The sequence below is a fragment of the Anolis sagrei genome, chromosome 6 (genome assembly GCF_037176765.1).
Source record: "Anolis sagrei isolate rAnoSag1 chromosome 6, rAnoSag1.mat, whole genome shotgun sequence".
Classification (NCBI taxonomy): Eukaryota; Metazoa; Chordata; class Lepidosauria; order Squamata; family Dactyloidae; genus Anolis; species Anolis sagrei.
Genome location: NC_090026.1, coordinates 44,304,644 through 44,324,483, shown reverse-complemented (window position 1 = coordinate 44,324,483; position 19,840 = coordinate 44,304,644). Strand labels below are relative to the sequence as shown.

General features: G+C 38.0%; 1 protein-coding gene across 29 annotated transcripts in view; it reads left to right on the top strand.

Moving 5' to 3' along the window:
* MAPT (microtubule associated protein tau) overlaps positions 1-19,840 on the top strand; it is a 93,854-nt gene that overhangs the window by 28,669 nt on the left and 45,345 nt on the right. For 15 of the 29 annotated variants that reach the window (XM_067470061.1, XM_067470062.1, XM_067470057.1 and 12 more), the window contains 5 exons: positions 2,166-2,252; positions 7,174-7,236; positions 9,480-9,860; positions 17,139-17,188; positions 19,111-19,308. In XM_067470061.1, the coding sequence (XP_067326162.1) occupies positions 2,166-2,252; positions 7,174-7,236; positions 9,480-9,860; positions 17,139-17,188; positions 19,111-19,308 (779 nt within the window). The remainder of the gene's footprint in view (positions 1-2,165; positions 2,253-7,173; positions 7,237-9,479; positions 9,861-17,138; positions 17,189-19,110; positions 19,309-19,840) is intronic. The other 14 variants (XM_060781120.2, XM_067470069.1, XM_060781114.2 and 11 more) reach the window with 7 other exon arrangements.

Sequence of the window (19,840 nt, the reverse complement as noted above, 5' to 3'; positions counted from 1 at the left end):
ACTTATGATCCAAAACACAACTCATAAAGCTTTCCTTCCTGGGTCATCTCGAAGTGATGAGCTGGGTGACTATTTTAAAAGTTTACTTACATAATTAAGACTATATACTTCTTTGAAGTGGTCTGAAATAACACATTATAATCTACCAGGCAGATAGATAGATAGATAGATAGATAGATATAAGCTTTGGCTTGCACAGGGAAGGATTAACACCCCTGTGTTGTTTGTTTTGCTGTCTATGCCCTAGTTCAGAAGATTTAACCTCACTTCCTGTCCCTATGATAATTGGATTTTGAAATATTTGGAAATATGGATTGGTGATAAAGTTTCAGCTGAGACACCTTTTCCCCATGATAATTATTTCAGGAGTGAATTTCCCTTCCCAGGGGTAGATATCTCTCACTTTCTGTAATCTCACCCCAGTTCTTAATATGACTAATTTGCAAATCGAATATTTGTAACTTGGGGGCTGTCTGTACAAAGGTAATAGATTTTGTTATTGTTTACTAGTGCTACCATTGCTTGTGCCCTTGTTCCTTTGCAGTTACCTCATAAAAACCATTGAAATACATTAAGTAAGTTTGACTAACAAATATATTAAATTCAACATGCCTTTAGAGTTTGTGAGCATTAAATTCTTTTCTCATTTGGGCTGGAAGTGCTCTTGTGTGGCAAATACACGAAGAAACCTCTGTAACTGTGAAATTCATATCCATGGTTTCAGTAACCTTGGCCTGGAAGGAAAATTGTCTTTCTAGAAATTTGCTAGGTCCTTTCGACATTTCTACAGTCTATCTCCCCTGGAAGTTACCATTGAGTTGTGTTGGAACATTTTGCAAATTCCTAGATAGGTTACCACTCTAGGAATCCCTGGGTCCTCCAAAACAAGTATGCTGAGACCATTCAGTCATGTCTGTGGTTTCACACAACCACAGTACGGCTGGGAATGTATCTTAAAAATATTCTTGACTTGGAAGCAATTGTTCTGTTACATTTTATTTTGGACACACTGATATCTATGAAACCTGGTTACCATCTTGTCTGGCATCTTGAAGAATCTCTCTTGTCATAAGGTAAGGAACTCTAAATATTTTTTTGTGGACAATCAACTACAAATAATTCTGGTAACAAATACCAAGTGAGAATAATACACAAAGCAGAAGCCAGCTCTGTTTCATGTGCAACAGTATCCTTGGAAGTGGGTCAAAGAAGAATATGTTTTGGGACACTTAGGTATTGTAGACTTTTGATATCAGTTGCATAGGGAAATCTACTTAAATAATGAAAAAATACTTTAAAAAGTATAAGCTAAAGGAAAAACAGTGTATTTATGTCCCATCTTTGGAGGGGAGGGTGATAAGCAACAGGAGCCCTCTACTCAACAGCTACTCAGTTCTTCTGAGCCTAGAATATTTTTTTCAGCTATAAAGATAGAGATCAAAACTCAGGAGCCATATTATATGTATGTCCTCCCTTTGTCTATCTCATTGACTGTCTTTGTCTATGTTTTGTCTATTGCCATTTACATTTACACAATTCAGTTGTACATTCTAAATTGTATGTAGCCAAGAGTAGTAGCTCTAGACGTCTATAGAACTCACTTCCCTAAACCAGCTGATACTATTTCTGATTAAACCTGTCTTAACTTTTGTCTTCAGACCAATTGACCAATTGATCAACCTTCTGCTCTGAAGATGGACAACAATTCTGGCACACATGCATATTATGCTTTTGTGTCACATTTTCTAAGGCTTAATTTAAGTACTCAGTCTGCGAGGAGCGTAAGATGAGTCCTTAATAATAAATCTGCCTGTTAAAATGTTTGGAAATTAACCTGACAGTGGAGAGAGAGAGGTTCTAACTTTTGTAGTAGCATATGTATAAGCTTAGATATAAGATTCAAGTGCAAACTATAAGTTCATCTGTATAGTTTTGAGAAATAATTATTTATATCCAGACATATTTTAGGTTTGAATTAACACTTGCATGTGGTTTCCAACTCCATTCTTGGCTTGTCTGGAGAAAGCCTGGTGCATGGCTCCTTTGTCATCGCAGCCTCTTACAACTGGATATTCTTCCATTCTCTTAAAGCAACTGATGTCCAAAGAATGTGGATTTGCATTTCTCTTAGCTGAAAGTTGCCTCCCTTTGCTTCTTTGTTTCAGAGGCCACTGCTCCACTAGTGGAGGATAGAGCACATGAGGATCGGACTGCAGCTCGGCAGCATGCCGAGATACTTGAGGGAACCACAGGTGAGGTTCCTGAGATAGATATAGTACCAAAAAGGTGGGGTGGTGGTAGTTATTCAGGGCTCCTTTTCCGCAGGTCAGTAGTGATTGATGATGAGCATAGCACACATGAGTTTGTATGAATAATATTCACATTTATATATTATGCAGGATTTTTAGCCAGGTTTTTTTCCACTCTGATCAGATATCTCTGATCCATTGGGGCCATTCTTGGTCCTTCACAGAAAAACAGGGTCACGCAGTTCTTTGGTGATTGTCCATGGGAGTCATTATTATTTCCCATGTTGCTGCAGCTCCTCATGCGCCCCAGCAAGATGATTCAGTGCCATTTTGGTTACACACTAGAAGTAATGGTTCTGGTCTGACACTCCAGGTGCACTGGAAAGTCTATTTTCAAAAATATCCTAATAGGTTAAAGAAAAACAGTAAATATGTTTTTCAGTCTTTGGAAATGAAAAATAATAAACATTTTCCCTGTCTGTTTAAGTCTTTGTATTTGGTTCTTCTGAACCTAGATGTTTTGTGGCATGGTTGACATAATAGTTCCAATCTTATTAAACTCCAGGTAGGGTTTCTCCAGTTGTGACTTCCATTTGTCTAAAAAAAAAATGCAAAGATAGTCAAACCTGCTCTTCAACTTTCAACATACTCTCATTTTTCTAAATTTTGGTGTCTGGATTCGAACAACTTTTTTGTAGGGAATCCAGCTTGCTTTACACAAACACAGAATTTTATCTTTGTTTTCTGAAATTCTCAGTTATTTTACCATGTATTAAATGGATTGCTTACTAATCAGCAGAATTGGTCTTGTCAACTCCAATTTATCAAATTGATAATCTGGCTTGGGGCATATCCTTCTGTGGAAGGCCGTATCTCAAAGAATGAGGGAATGGGGAGCTGTTTTACATCACAGCCTCCACATAGCATATCCAGTAGCTTGAGGGATTTGTCCTTAGTTGCCCTTCCTTTTCTCAATCTGTGATGCAATGTACAGTTCCAAGAACCTTGCCCTATGCTGCCAAATGGAAGTATTAAGTTTCTTATGTAGTAAATTGATTGTCATCCCATCTAATATCTGTTGAGCTAGCATTACAGTAGGTCTTGATCTTCACCCTTCTCAGATTGCTAGCCTCAAACTACCTTTGGTGACTAATTTTACATGGCACTCCACTAATTGATCCCATTTTCCTCCACCTCTTGGTTTGCCACCTTTCTGTTGGCTTCAGTAGTTTTCACCCCTGACTTGTCCTCTCATTTATCAGTAGAGATTGTCTTAATATTCTTTTGAACCAAAAACTATCTGTGATTCACACTTCTTGATCTTCTAGCCATTCAGTGTGCTTAGAGCTCTGATCTTTCTTATTTACGCTTCCATGGTGGCATGGTGTTACTGTTCTCCATTTTTCTGTATGCCAAAGTTGCTCCCAGATTTCCTCTTGAACTAAAAATTGCCTGTCTCTTACCTTAATTCCAGGAAAAACATAAATATATCTTGCTCTGGCATTCTGTTAGACTAGCATGCCATCTTTTAAGATTATCCTTTATTCCTCAGCTCTTCATATGGTATAAGGGACATTAAAATGCAGATTTGTATTGTCCTATGAAAATTGTATCCAATCTTATTCATAGCAGGGAAATCTTCCCCCCACCCCCACCCCCACCACATACACACACAAACACTTAAATATGAATGGATCTACTCAAGCTTTTCCCCATTAGACAGTTTATATTGTTGAATTGTGGGCTTGGTTGGCAAGACTTCATTCCCTTTCACTAATTAAAGGGCCTTCTCCCGACTTTGTTTTTACTTTCAGCAAGGCTATTTCAGAGAAACTTAGAGTTGGAAGGGATTAAAGGGGCCATGTAGTCCAATCCTCTGCCATTTGGGAATATACAACTAAAGCAATCTGGAAAGATACCCCATCCCACCTCTGTTTAAAGACCTAAGATGGAGAGTCCACCAACCTGCAAGTCAGTCTGTTCTACTGTTGAACAGCTCATTCCTTTTAAAAAGGGTATTCCTAATGTTTAGGTGTAATCTCTTTTCTTGTAATTTGAATCCATTGGTTTGTGTTCTGTTCTCTAGAACAGCAGAAAACAAGATTGCCCATCTTCTAGATGACATCCCTTTAGATATTTAATGATAGCTATCAAGTCACCTCTCAGTCTTTTTCGTCTAAACATACACAGTTTTCTAAGTCATTCCTCGTAAGGTTTGGTTTCTAGACCTTTGATCATATTGGTTCAGCCAGAGGAGACGCATTTTTGATTTGTTTGAAGTGGTCCTGCAAAGTTTGCCTTCTTCTAGGTAGTTGAACTTGGTAACATCTCAGATATATTGCTACTCTGAGACCCTGAAAAAAGTTGCTTATTTGTAGCTACTTTTTCAAGCACTTTTCTGTGCAATTACACAGACTGATCTACTTCCCACTGTAGGCTCTGATAGGACCTGGAGATCAAAAGGAAAGGAGTGAAAGGGCACTTACATACCTCTCAGGCACATGTCCTGTGTGACATCTTATCTACCAATAGTAGTTGTGCACTGTACTTCCAAGGGAGTGAATAATTGATGGATTTGACTCAAAAAATCTAGATTTTTGAGATGTTCCTTTGTGCAGGTGCAGATCACTCACGTGTCAATTAAAGGTAAGCAATTGGTCTTTCCATTTTAAAAAAATGGAAGCAGGGCATACTGGACCTACACAGAGTTGGAAAACCATCCGATGTTTGAGTTTATAGATGAATGTACACAGCTTTCAAGCCAAACTCAGTGTTTTCTTTATGTTAGATTAGGCATGGGCAATCCATGGTTCTAAATAGTTCTAAAGTACTTACAAAACTAGGGAGCGCTGGTGCTTTGCTTCTACAGTGTTGCTAAAGTTCTGGTGGTGAGAATTTCAGAACTCTAACAAAACTTGCAAAATTTCATTATAAATGGCAGTTCCTAATCAGACCTCTACCTCTGAGGATGCTTGCCATAGATGCAGGCGAAACGTCAGGAGAAATGCCTCTAGAACATGGCTCTATAGCCCGAAAAAACCCACAAGAACCTAGTTCCTAATTGTTTCCATCATAAAAATCACCAATCACAAAATAATAATGAAATTTTGACAGATATGTTAGAGTTCTGAAATTTTCACCACCAAAACTTTAGCAACACTGTAGAAGTAAAGCACTAGTGCCCCCCTAGTTTTGTAAGAACTTCAGAACCATTTAGAACCATGGATTGCCCATGCCTAATTTAGATCATAGAATCATAGAGTTGGAAGAGACCTCATAGGCCATCCAGTCCAACCTGCTGCCAAGAAGCAAGAACATAGCATTCAAAGCATCCCTGACAGATGGCCATCCACCTTTTGTTTAAAATCCTCCTAAGACGGAGCCTCCAACACACTCTGGGACAGAGATTTCCATTGCTGAACAGCTCCCACAGTTAGAAAGTTCTTCGTAATGTTCAGGTGAATCTCCCTTCCTGAAGTTTGAAGCCATTGTTCTGTGTCCTAGTCTCCAGGGCAGCAGAAAACAAGCTTGCTCCCTCCTCCCTATACCTTCCCCTCACATATTTATACATGGCTATCATGTCTCCTCTCAGCCTTTTCTTCTGCAAGCTAAACACTCCCAGCTCTTTAAGCTGCTTGACATAGGGCTTGTTCTCCAGACGCTTGATCATTTTAGTTGCCTTTTTCTGGACACATTCCAGCATGTCAACATCAAGATCTTCTGCAGACTGTTTGTCTTCCCTTTCCACAGACTCTAGTTGGTCTCATACATTAAGATGTTTGGGAATTGGGAGATTTCCAGACCATTAAGGAATATGTCTCCAGCCTGTAGGAAACAGTAATTATTTTTTGTCAAGTCCCTGGCTCGAAGATACATCCCCCTCTCCTGATTGGAGTAACAGATCCATTAAATATTTGGGATAAGGGAGATTATTCCATATTATTTCATGGTGCAATTAACCTTCACCATTCACAGAATTTTATGGAGGAGGTAGAAGATGTTTTCTTCCATTTGTATGTTCACAGTATGTATTCCATCTTTTCTCTTATTTAAAACAATGTATGAAGAGAAAAGAGAGAAAGATGAAATAGCTTATCAGTGTCTTTTGATTAATAGTGCTAGGAGCTATCCATCTGGAAGCACCTCAAGACAGTTCAAACTTATTGTAAGAGCAACTCCTAGTAAGAGTCCTCATGTTAAAAATCAGAACTGAGCATTGTCAGTTATACCTTACTTAAAGCAACATTCAATTGACAGCTACATCATTATAATAACTTATAGGGTGAGTGGTGGTTACGTACAATAAAGGCTACAAAGAGACATTATAGTCAGTGAAAGGGGGCAGGGGAGGAAATGACTACCGTAATTTGTCTCCAGTACAATTAGTTAAGAGGAACACCACTGTATTACCTTGTGTTTCTCAGCTTAAAGCCAAAATTTAGGTCTAAATGAAATGTGTTCATCTGAACCCTCTGGATATAACCAAATGTTAGGCATGCCTGGGCTCATTAATTTGATGGGGTTTAATCAACTCCTCCTTTAGGGGATGAAATTTCTTGCATTTGTTTGAAAAAACATTTTGCCAGATGTGTTTTATGTAAAAAAAAAAAAGGAAATGCTTCTACATGCCTTTGTGTGTGTCTAACATATTTCATAACTGAATATGATTCAAGAGCAATTTGCTGCTGATCATTTCAGTGTGGATGTTTATCACTGTTTAATCTCACCATCATTTTAATGTTCCGACACACTTAATATTGTATATAAATACATAGCGATGTACTTGTATCATTAAGTGTGCAATATATGTTCTTAATATGTATTCATATAGCATTTGGAAAATTATAGAAGGATTAGAGACATTTGTTTTGTGTTCCATTTGATATTAAAACCATTTTCCCATCCTCACCTTGGAAAAATGTAGCTGAGGAAGCAGGCATAGTCTCTACTCCTAACCATGAGGACCATGCTGCTGGGGATGCTCAAGGTAAGCACAGTTGCTGATTTGCAGATTGTAAAAATTGTACATTCTGCAATACAATTTAACTGGGTAAGAATGGAAGTTTTCATAAGATTGGGGTACTATTATATGTGTTCCAGTGCAACTCACAAATATGAACAGTCATATTTATTACTACCCATTTGTTGACTCCTCCAACATTTTCATTTTTAAAGAGAGCAACTATATTTTTACCTCTTGAGTAAGGCAGTTTTGTCTTCAGTGCTGTGTGCTGCACCATGGTTAATATGAAAATAATATTAAGCTCTTGGTTAGAAATGTGATTGCAGAAATAAACAGAAACTTAGCACTTGGCACTGAAGCTGTGATATATTATAGTGGAAACAAGGGTTAGGGTTAGGGTGTTCTCTCATTCCTGGAGGAGGATTCTGGAAGTGTGACAGTAGGGGCCATAGCCTATTCTGTAAGAGGGAGAGGAGGGGAGGAAACCAGCTATCCAAGTCTCTCCTCCAATAGTCCTAAGCACTGCCAACACATTTCTTTATTAAACTTTTATTTATTTCTGGCTTCTACCAAAGAGTCCTTTGATCATGGGAATTTAATTGAACCACCTGATTCTCTATACTGAGCTTCTAGACTATTCAGACATAGCAGAAAAGGTAAAATCATAGACAAAACCAAATAAGGATAGCTTTTGCTAAAGGTTTTTAGAGAGTAGTAGTTTACATAGCTAATGTGAAAATATGAAAATACCCTAAATTAAGAATAGTGGAGTCGCAAAAAAATTGCCAAGAGAAAAAGAACAAAAAATGAGAAAAAGTCACCCATCCTTACCGAACTGAGGATACACCCAGATCAGGCCAGTAGCCAGGATTTTGATTCGGGGGGTGCTGAGTTTGATTGGGGGGGGGGGTGAGTTTGAGTCAAAGGGGGGGGGGGTGAGGATCTCCCCTAGCAAACCTTTTGTGTCATTATCCCAATAGCCCCATGCATATGGGATATTTTGAGCATGGTGATCAGATCGTGATATGAATAAACATGTGGACCACCCTGAGAATGTTGGGGGGGGGGGCGCTCAAGCCCCTCAAGCCCCCCCCCCCCCGGCTACATGCCTGACCCAGACATATTAAAATGTCCCAGATTTCATTCCTGTTCTTTATAGGACTCTTCCACACAGCCATATAACCCAGAATATCAAGGCAGAAAATCTCACAATTTCTGCTTTGAACTGGGTTGTCTGAGTTCACACTGCCATATATTCCAGTTCAAAGCAGATAATGTGAGGTTTTTTTCCCAGCTGTGCGGAAGAGGCCATAGTTTCATTTTGGAGATCCATAAATGTTTTGTTTATCCTAGACTATCTTCTGTTAGCTCTCACTATAATCAGAGACATTCTGTTCCAACACGCCAAGTCAGTTTGCGTATCTGATAAGATTGTAACCATACAGGTGTTTTATATAGATATATATTAGTAGTAATCAAAGGGCATTAGCTTTATGGATACTTTGGGTATTGATCTTTGTTACTCTGTAACACTTGATGTCCCTTGTGATAAGATAAATTCTTGAGTCTGTGTTCCAGTATCTTGAGAAGTGCAGTTGGGCACATCAAATTTGGATCCCCCCCCCCCCCCAGCAAATGGTGTTGTGCTACTACTTTTTGCTTCTTTAATAATCCTCTCTCACATGTTTTGTAAGCATTCCAAAATCATTTCATATTGATGTATACATACTAATATACTGCCATCTTTAATATGCTTCTTATTAAAGTCAAAGCAGCTGAACATCCCATTACTGTAGCGAAGATTGAAATGAAAGATTCAAAACATATTGCCACAAATTTAGATTTCCTGGGAGGTTATAAAATATCTAAAGCAGAACATAGCAGCCTTAAGATGCCACTAATTTTTCCTCTTCTGTGGAACATTCACAGACTAGAGATATAAAAGTAGTGTTTTCCTTACTTTGTCATGAAAACTCTGTAGACAAAGCTAAAAGAACAGTCTTCCATAGCTACCATGCAAAAGATGCCAGATGGGTACAGAGGGTTCTGTGTAGCTGAGGAGGCTGTCTTCAGAATTCATAATGAATTTATGTGGCCTCATTGGCAAAAGTGGTCACTGGAGGCCATATGCTTCCAGCATCTTAAACGTGGGTACAGGATTTTGTAAACAGGTGATGTATCTTTAAAAAGAGGATTGGGACTACCAGGAGATATTCCCTGCTTACTTTGGTAATCAGGGAATGCTCACAAAGCATATTTTTCAACAGCTGATGGCTCCCTCTACTTCAGAGGTGTTTTGAAAGAAGATGTCTTTGGGCAGGGAAAGGATGAAGACAGGGACATTGATGAAGCAGCTCAACAAGATACCATGGACGGGAAAAAGCCATTTGTACCAGAAGAAGGAAATGCCATTTCGGAAAAGGATCCCACTGAGTCATTTTACCAAGTTGAAGTTGAAGCTAATGTACATAAGGAAAGCAAATGCTTTGAACCTATGGTAGAAGTAGGCAAGCTATCAGACGACCACATATCCTTGGAAGGGGAGATAGTGGATACGGCACAGATCTCAGATTTGGAAAACACTTTTGGAAAGAAAACTGCAAGTGGTATATCAGAGAAACAGAGCAGTCGGTTGCCACTTCTGAAAGGTGCGTGCGTGGAAATGAGCTATTTTGCTTAAAGAAGGCAAAGTGCTGCTAAAAACATTAAATGACTTTGCACAACTCCCTCTGAATCCTACTTGCTTTCTGCTTCAACTGATAAACCGAGAAGAGAAAAAAAGCTCATGTGGTGCTGCTTTTGCTGCTTCTTCATTTAGATGTTGAGAGTGGGTTCAAGCACTAGCTGCATGGTTTCCTTGCATGTATTCTGCTACTCTTCTTGACCATTCTCCATCCCCAAACTGTATAGTGTGGAATTTATCCTTTTCTTGTTGATTTTATTTTGAAATACCAATGTTTGCATAGACACATTTGACAAAATATCTTGGAGATGGGACCCAAGTCTAAACATTAAATTCATTTTTGTTCAATATGCATATTGTACACATAGCTTGAAAGTATTTTTATAATCTATGAAACTAAGTTTGTGTATGTGGACCATCAGGAAGCAAAAGTATCACTTTCTGAGCCACCCATGTGGGCAGTTTAGGATTTGGGAATACCGTATTTCAGATGAGAGATGCTCTACCTCGTTTTAGAATATACCTTATATTGTATGTGGGGTTTTAAAATAATGAATTAATAAATGAAATAAGTTACAATAATGAAGCTTGGACACATAGGAGACATTGGTCAGAATTCTCTTGGGATGTTATATCAGCATAATTCCTTATTATGCTTGGAGATGTATTGATTAAACATTTGTGTGTCGAGATATACACTACACTACTGCACAGGCTATTTCCCCATTCACTGAAAGAATGTGCAGACAGAGCTCCCCTACCAGAATGACATCCAACATGATCTCAGACTGGACTCTGGAACAGGTGGGAAATTATGAGCTATAGTGACCCTTGCTATTGCCCTTGTCTGTTGTTGACAGAGCCAAATATTTTGCTAATTTTATAAAGTCTGAAAAACTTCCTCTTCCCTCTATTCCAATTATTAATTACATTAAGAATATCTTAGGATTAACCAATAGTGACTGGGATAAGAACACGGATAAATTATTTGTCTATTTAATAACAGCAGCCCGGATCGTATTAGCGAGAGTCTGGAGACAAAAACAATACCAACAAAGGAAGAGTGGATGGAAAAGAGACTAGACATCATGAATATGGACCACCTGACATATATACTAGCAAGATCACGAAATATGCATATTAAAGTAACCAACTGGACCCCTGTCAAGGGATGGATAAAAGAAAACAATATCAAGATATTAATATGAACAGATTAAAAAAGGAAGAAGAAAAAAGAATAATAATAATAATTTAATTGAATAATTTAAAAATCCAGAAAACTACTGACAATAGAAAATAGGAAAAGGAACATCCTGGCAAAATTTTCTTACTTTCTCTCTTGAATACCATTATAGAGAAGAGTGGAAGTTCAAAAACCCATTCACCCCCCTCTAACCCCCTTCTCTCTCTTTTTTGTCTTGTTTTTTTTCTTTTGTTTTCCTTGCGTTTTGAAACCATCAATTTTATAAACTCACTTGGTAAAACTCAATAAGGATTACTTAAAAAAAAGAATTTCTGACAGTTGAGTGAGAATCTAGGATTCTTAGATTTATCTTTTTATTTTGCTTCATGATTTTAGTTTGGCACTTCTAAATATCCTGAAAGAGCCAGATCCTGTCTGGACTTGGAAGCTAAGCGGAATCATCCTTGGTTAGTACTTTGATAGGAGATCGCCAATTAATTCCAAGTATTTTAACTTATATTTCAGGAAGGAACTGACAAATCACATCTGAATATTTCTTGTCTAAGAAAATCCTGTGAAATTAATGAGGTTTTTATAAGTTGACATGTTACTTGAAGGCACATACAGATACAATTTTGAGTGCTCCCTGGCTTCAGCTGTGCTGCTAGTGAATACTGCTCATGAATGGCATGAAGGCCTGGTTAAAGCAAGATCTCTAGAGAAGAAAGATTCTGTTGTCTGTTGGACATGATCATGTGAGGGAATGCTGATGAAACATGCCAGAAGTGTCCATATTTTACAAAGAGAGATTGTGACAACTTTAAATCCTGATCATCTCAAAGAACTCAAAGGGGAGAAATCACTGTCAGTTTTCACTTATCCCTTTGCTTCATCTGAAGCATTGTTAAGCAAGAACCCTTTATTGGGAACTTCTTTAGCATTTATACCTCTGATTAAATCAGATGAAATGGCCATTCTGTCAGCATCAGAGAATTGGACAGAAAGGACAAGAAGGAGTCCAAGAGTTTTTTGCATCCTAACCATAAGAAGACACCTAAAGCCTAGAAGAAACCAAAGGGATATTTATATGTTATATGTCAACTTCTAGAGTAAATGAATAATAGTATCACTCTCTTCTGCATTGGTCAGACATCACCTGGAATAACACTGTATCCAGTTCTGGTCCCTACAATTCAAGAAAAATACTGGCAAGCTGGAATATGTCCAGAGAAGGATGAGCAAAATGGTAGAAAGGTCTGGAAGCCAAGTCCTATGAAGAATGGCTTACAGAGCTGAATATGTTTAGCTTAGAAAAAAGAAGGTTAGGAGGGGACTTGCTAGTTGTGTTTAATTATTTGAAAGGATGCCATATTGAGGAGGGGAAAACTAACCTAATTCATTTTGCTAGGGTATGCTTACACAGGTGAGCCAGCGTATTATAGTGGTTTGAGCATTGGATTGTGACTGTAGTTCAATTCCCTACTTGACCATGGAAAAGCACAGGGTGACTTGGTCAAGTCACATTCTTTCAGCCTCAGAAGAAGGCAAAGACAAGCCATCTATGAACAAATTCTGCAAAGAAAATCTCACAATAGGTTCATGTTAGGGTCAACATAAGTTGGAAATTACGTGAAGGTACACAACTACAACAATGCCCAGTTTTAGACAAAGAAACTATGATACTATGGAGTTTGACAAAATTGTATGCTGGCTTATATAAATGCATAGAATATTTGTTTGTTTGTTTAGAGCTTTTATAGCCCGGTCTTCTCAACCTCCGAAGAGGGACTCAGGCTGGCTAACAACAGAAAATTCAACACAAATATAGTAAACATAATAACATCATAATACATTAATACAAAATACATTAAAATACAGATCATACAATATCATACAATTACAAAAGCCAGGTCATTAGAATAAAATCACATGTGATACCCGGAAATCCTTGGAGATAGGACAGGATTAAAATACGGAACAAATACAGTTAAAGGAAGGACTGTTAGACAGAATGCTTTGGTTATATGAAATCTGAATTTAGGCCTCAACTCCTAGCCTAAATAGAAAACACTACCTATAAATCTTAGTCAAAGAATCAGATACCAGGATTCAAATGCTGAACTCCAGAGACTTGATGAGCAAGCATTATGACATGATCTGTCACCAACTCTGCAATTTCCTCTCATTCTAGTTGCAATCCTCATAGTACTCAGAGAGACACTGTATTTTCTCAGCATCAGTGTATGGTTATGAGCTACCTAAAGTATTGCTCTCTATTGTATTTTGGGATAGATTGGTTTTGAATGGGGGAGACCCATTAGTTATATAGAACAATACTTCTTGGAGATTAAAACTACTAGATTTACTTATTTTAAAATAATATATAGATCAAACAACCAGAATTTTGGGACTTTCTTGGACAGTATTGCTGTAGGAACAGTTACAAAGAGGGACCACTCTTCAAAATTGAGTGCTGTAAAGCAGGCTGCAGAAGTAGGATGGACAGTCCTGAGGCTGCTTAGTTAAAAATCTCTCTCAGCTTTCTTCAGCCAAACCAGTTTGGTATCCCTCCCCTCCCATGTGAGACAGCATAGAGTTCACACTGCATATAGAACAAATGAACAATTGTCATAGCTGTTGTTTTTCAAGTGATAATCTCTGCAGATGTTTGCTTTTCAGATGTATATTTTGAGAAGGCCTACAAAACAAAACGTATAAAAGTAAAAAAAATTAAATTGCAGTGTCTAGAGGGAACTCAGTGAGAAAGTTTAACTTTTACTTGCAACCGGCTTGCAATGTATGAAAAATATCAAGATGAGGAAAGAACCTCATTGTACTTGAACCTCAATATTCTGAAAGGTTGTCTTTAATGAATGACTGCAAACAATGTCACAGTACACTTGCTACACATAAGCAGCTATGTGTATTATGAACTGGACTATCCAGTTTAAGTTTTCCTGTGGAGCAATGTAACTCCATAGAAGTGTAATTTCTTCAAGAGATGTATACCTCCTTCTGACTCATGCCAAACCCCATGCTTTTTCACCCCATTTATTTGTTTGTGGAAATCCTTGTTCTATTTTTTTCTTGAATAATGCCAATGTTGTGTACTTTATTATAGAGCAAGCCCAGGTGTGTTGAACAATGCTGACTGTTAATTTGAACTTTTGTATAAAAATCCTTCTGTGCAGACAGGCACTAAAAAGGATTTCTGTATTTATTCGAGTATAATGCCCCATTGGTTGTAATGCACACCTCAGTTTTGAAGCTGGTCATTGCCAAAGATTTGTTGTAAAATGTAATGCATGACTTCCCCATGCCCGGCAGCTGTTCAGCAGGGAAAGCCACACCCATCCATTTGGCCAATGCCAACCTCAGCCTGATGAAAGGACACAGCTTCCCACCTGTCCTCATTTACAAGGTTTTGAAGGTCTCCTGAATGACGCCTTAGTTGAGAAGCCATTGCCCGTCTGTGGCTGGTGCATTTGCCAACTTTCGCCTGATGAAGGAGCACAGCCAGGCTTACATTTTTAATGTGCCACCACATCTAATGCTCACCTCATTTATGTTTTGTTACCAACCTACAAAAGTTGGTAACATAAGATTAGCATAAGGCATAAAGACTTAAATCTGTGAAAGTTTAGCTACCAAATTTTTTCACTTAGTTCATGCCTACACTGAACAGTAAATCCAGAGCCAGTTTGGAGTAGACATGTTCCGAACTGGCCCTGAAAGTGGCCATTCACACTGCAACAGAAGGTTGGGGTTTACGTGTTCAAGCAGTGTCAAGATTGCACTGGCCCTGCTGCACTGTCACATTAAGTGTTTGTTGTTACTCCCAACCTCTTACAGAGCTCTGTGTGAGTTTCTGACTGTTTCAGGTGCTCATGCTGACATCAGCAGAGGTGCCCATGTGACCAGGAAGAAGGAGGAAGGCAATGAGCAAAGGAAAATGGTGGAGGTGTCCCATGTGGACAGTGATCCAGTGCAAATCTCACCTGATCCTGCTGTCCACGCTGCCCCAAAGCCATGGGATACTCCAGAGTTTCAAGCATCCAAACCAGATTTTCACTAAAAAGCATATTTTACTAAAAAAAAGCATCAAAACCAGATTAATCCAGTTTCAACAGTGATACCCACCGAAAATGAGAAATGCCAAGACAACCCAAAATCAACTCAGGGTGAATTCAACTTTTAATACCCATTAGATGAGCCCCCAAAGGTGATGCAAAACCCCCTTGCATTTTTAAAAGTGTACAATATAATAAAAATCTGGGAACTTCACAATGTGAAAAATGCGACTTTTCATTTTCCTGTCCAAACACACATTTTTTTCTGTTTTTAAGAAAATAAACAATATCTGCCAGTCTTTTATGGTTCCATTTTCCTCGTTCTTACAGAAGGGACATCCTTTAAAATGACGAACAAGTTGCAACCCTAATCATAAAGGATTTATGAAGTAAATGGGACAAGGCACTGAAACTGATATAGGTTGCTTCTAAAGTAAAGAGCACAAGGGTATTTTTTTTCTGTTGTGTGGCATTCACAGTTTTCTAGGGAAACAGATTTGTGATAATTCAGTAATAGCGGGTTTTGCTGGTACCACTGTAATATTTCTTTATATAACGTGAGGTAGGTGAAATAAGGCTTTTTATATTTACCTGCCTACAGTTGTGACCATTCTTTACAACTGCCTGTATTGGAAAATGACAGTCTTATCAAATGGAAGTTGTCCCCAAAATAGCTAAAACAAAATTCCACTTTTGCTGGCAAAATGCAAAGAAATTATCTCCAAGCCACCAAATTGTGAAATTAGGTTGCAAGTTAAAAACACAAATAGTTGTTTCACCTGTGTGTTAACCAATTTTGTGGTGAGAATGCCTCCGGGGAAAGCGTATTTGGCAAAAATTGACCTTTATGCCTTCAAAGTTGCCCAACCACAAACTATGTAGAAAATTGAGATTGTTCTATATCACTTGTATTACGTAAAATATTTTTTAGGAACAAGAAATGTGACAGATAAAAAAGAAGTTCCAAAAGAAGAGTAAAATCTCTGCAATTTTGCTTGTTCTTAGAACAAAATTATACATGTTGTGATAACTGATTTGGCCTAAAGGGGGCAAAGTGACCTTCTGTAGGAGGATGTCTGCTTTTGAAGCACTTTATATACTTCAGATTCTTCTTTGTTCTTTTTTGACCAACACAGCTATGCAATCTACAAAACTCTTTGTTTTGAGAATGTACAAAATTTCGTTCAATGAGATGGAAAGCCATATACCTGCTTTGCTCCTTTTCTAGGGAACTAAATGAAGGCTGCCAGAGCACTGAAGTTCTTGCTCGTCTCATCTTTAGAAATCCCGAGGAGCTGTGAAAGGGATTTGTTACTCCAGTACTTAAAGGCCACATTGGTCTTGCCACTGCCAGTTCCTGACATCACACTACAAACAGAGGTTCAAACAAAACACTTGGAGGAGCTGCCAGAAATAGTACCAGTCGGGTGGGAACACACAGTATTTTGTCTTTCCCACTACAGCTGGCTGTATTTTTTGGATACTCCCTTCCCCCTTTAAGATGGCTTGGGTACAACATGCTTATTATTATTATTTGCATTACAGCTTGGCTCAAAAGAGTGAGAGCAATTTTACAAAGCAGAATATAGTTCCAGGAAAAGTAGTCTTTTCCTATTAGCGTGCTCTCACAAGCGCAAGGGAGAGCTGCATGTGATATGATAGAGCATAAGGCTGCTCCCAGTTGAAGATTTTTATTCTACAGTTACCCTGCCTCAAAAAGAAACTTTATGGGAAGGGGGCCCCAAGTGACATTGTCTCCATTGGTGACAATCTCATCTTTTTCTCACCACTGATTTATCCCCCACCCCCTTGTCACCAATCAAAATAAAAATCCATAAGGGAGAGAACCAGATAATTTACATAAAACTTTTTAATGGATAATTCTAGATGTGATCTCATCTGGTAGCAGCCTAGACAGTTTGCCATTTCCAGGAGTTTGAAAACCCCGTCCAGAAACCACAGTGTAACTATCCTTTCCGTTTCTCATCAGCTCGTATGGATAACAAAAATGGGACTGGAAATGAAGAACTGAAACCAAAGGTAAGCAGACCAAATATAGGAACACAGATATAAGTGTATACCTCCTCTCTGTATTCTTGACTGTGCCTTCAAACATTTTGCTTCTTTGGAGAACAAGCTCTTTAGAAACCTTTTAGTACAGTTTAGGAGTTCAAAATATGTGACTCTCCTTGAAATAGGCTTTTGAATTATTGGATAGTATTGGACATTTTTCTCCTGTTTTATCGAAGCCCATCAATGTGCGAACTCAATAAAAATTCTTTAAAATAAAATAAATAGTGTCCCCAGTATACCCTAGAGACCATTTTCCTCTGTTTTAATAACTGTTTTAGAACTTGGCAACTCCTTTTGTAAACTTCATTTCAATTTGACTTTCTTCTGCTTTGGTTGACTTTTAGTGGGTTCCATTTCTAAAGATGTGCCATTTTAATATATATTTAGCCTCACTTCCTAGAGGAAATCTCAACAATGTTTGGAACACTGTGAGTGAAAGCCATGTGTCAACTCTATTATTATTTGTTTCTGTACAAAATTAGTAAATGTAATTATTTGCCCTATGTTCTGAACCCTCCAGCCCATTTTACATTGTTATAATTTATTTCTACATTTATTTATTTATTTATTTATTTTAAATCTTGCCTTTCCCTCGGTATAGAGCAGTGGTCTGCACGAACTAAAATATGGTCTGTGGCCTCACCATTGCTACTACGAATAATAACACAAGCCAAACAAAAAAAAAATTTGGAGGCTTCATTTTTAGGCCTGTTCCTGGGTTTATTTGGGGTGCTGATTCAGAAAATTGCATTAAGTAGACCATATCAGCTCTAGATTATTAAATATGATTTTCTGTGGGTGAGCAGATGGTGACTATTGGATGACATATGTTCCGTATCAGAAACTAGAGCTGATGTGGTCTATCCAGTACAGTTTTCTGAATCAGCGCCCTAAATAACCAGACAAAATCTAAAGTTGACCAAAAATTGATTCTAATCAATTGATACTAATGTTGGAGAGTGGCCCCTGGTAAAGTGGTCTCTGGTAAAAAAAAAAAAAAGGTTGGGAAGAACTGGTATAGAGATTCGAGGTGGCTAACAGCAAACATTTCAATCAGGAGTATATGAATATCAGACTGAATCAGGCACTCATAGGAAACTCAAAGAGAAGGAATTCTTCTTTCTTGGACAAAGGACATGGTTGAAAGGGACCAAAATTTTGTATTCCACTAATATCTAAGGATTGTTTTCCCCCCCAGTGCTATTTCTGTGGCTTCTTCTGAAACACAATTCTTAACCACATGGCAAATTTTTGTCAAATTGATCAGATCCCCATATCTCTGCTTGTTTGTGGCTCAGTAGTTGTTCAAGAATTCACCATATCAGTGATACATTGTGGTGGACTGGAAGACACTGTGATTTAACAGTTGTTTTTAATGAAAATTTGTTCAGACATGGATGTCACCAGCTGTTCCTATAGTATAGGAGAAAGAGAATAAAGAACAAAGGCCTGTGGTTATTTTCTAGGTCTTTTTATTTCAAGATAAAAAGAATTTGAGTAGCTGTTGTGATCTCTACCAAAAGTTACTTTATGACTTTATGACTTCATGGTGCCAATCAGCCCCACTGAGACGATACATCTGATATCAGGAAGCATCTTTACTTTTAAATGCTTATTTGATGTATTTTGTATCACTTTGCGATTTTGTGATTTAATCCTTGTAAGAGGAAGGTGTCTGGCACGAGGCTTTGCTATTCCACTTTATATCAGTACAGTTCAAAAGGACAAGGGCGTTAGGTTCTAACTTTCCGTTATCATGTTTAGACCTATTAGGGAATTCCACTTTTCCTTAATGCTCATCTTCTTTCAGTTTGTTTGCATTATTTTTATTATTTTTCTTTCCCATGTTGATCTTTGGTTTAATTGTGTTTTGTTTACTTGTTTTAAAGAAATCCATACCTTCCTGTGTCAAAACCCTGAAAGACAAACCCTCCATTACCCCTAAACGAAACTCCTCAGTTAGTTCTATCCCTTTGAAAAAAACTTCCAGTCCCATTGTGTCCTCAGTACCAGCTTCCACCCCTAAACACATCTCATCTATTGAATCCCGACCAACCAGTTCAGGAACAAAAGACAAAAAGGGCAAGGTAAGGAAATGGTATTTAAAAGGTTGCCAGAGAGAAGGAATGGAGGCATATTATCGCTCTTATCTGAATTCCTTTCTTTTGTTAGATCCATATGTGCATTTTCAACTAACCTGTACTAACTTGGCTATTTTCCTAAGAGCAACAATTTGAACAAATAGATAACTATAGTCATAGTCGATATAAATAACTGAACCATGATTGTTTAGTGGTTCGAGCAGTGGACTATGAATCTGGAAACAAGGAATCAAATCATCACTTGGCATGGAAACTCATTGGGTGATCCTGGGCAAGCTACATTCTCCCAGCCATAGAAAACGCCATAATAGTTTCACAGAGTAATAACTGAATTTATTGGCTAAATTTCTCACTATATACTCAAATTGTGTTCAGTGAACTCTCATTCACTTTGAATGTTTGAATTGCATCTATCACTTGATACACAGATGTACTCTGGAATGTGACATGAAAGGCCCCAATATAAACTTCCCTTGTCTATTCTGATTAAATTCTTTATTTCTATTTGTAATTATAT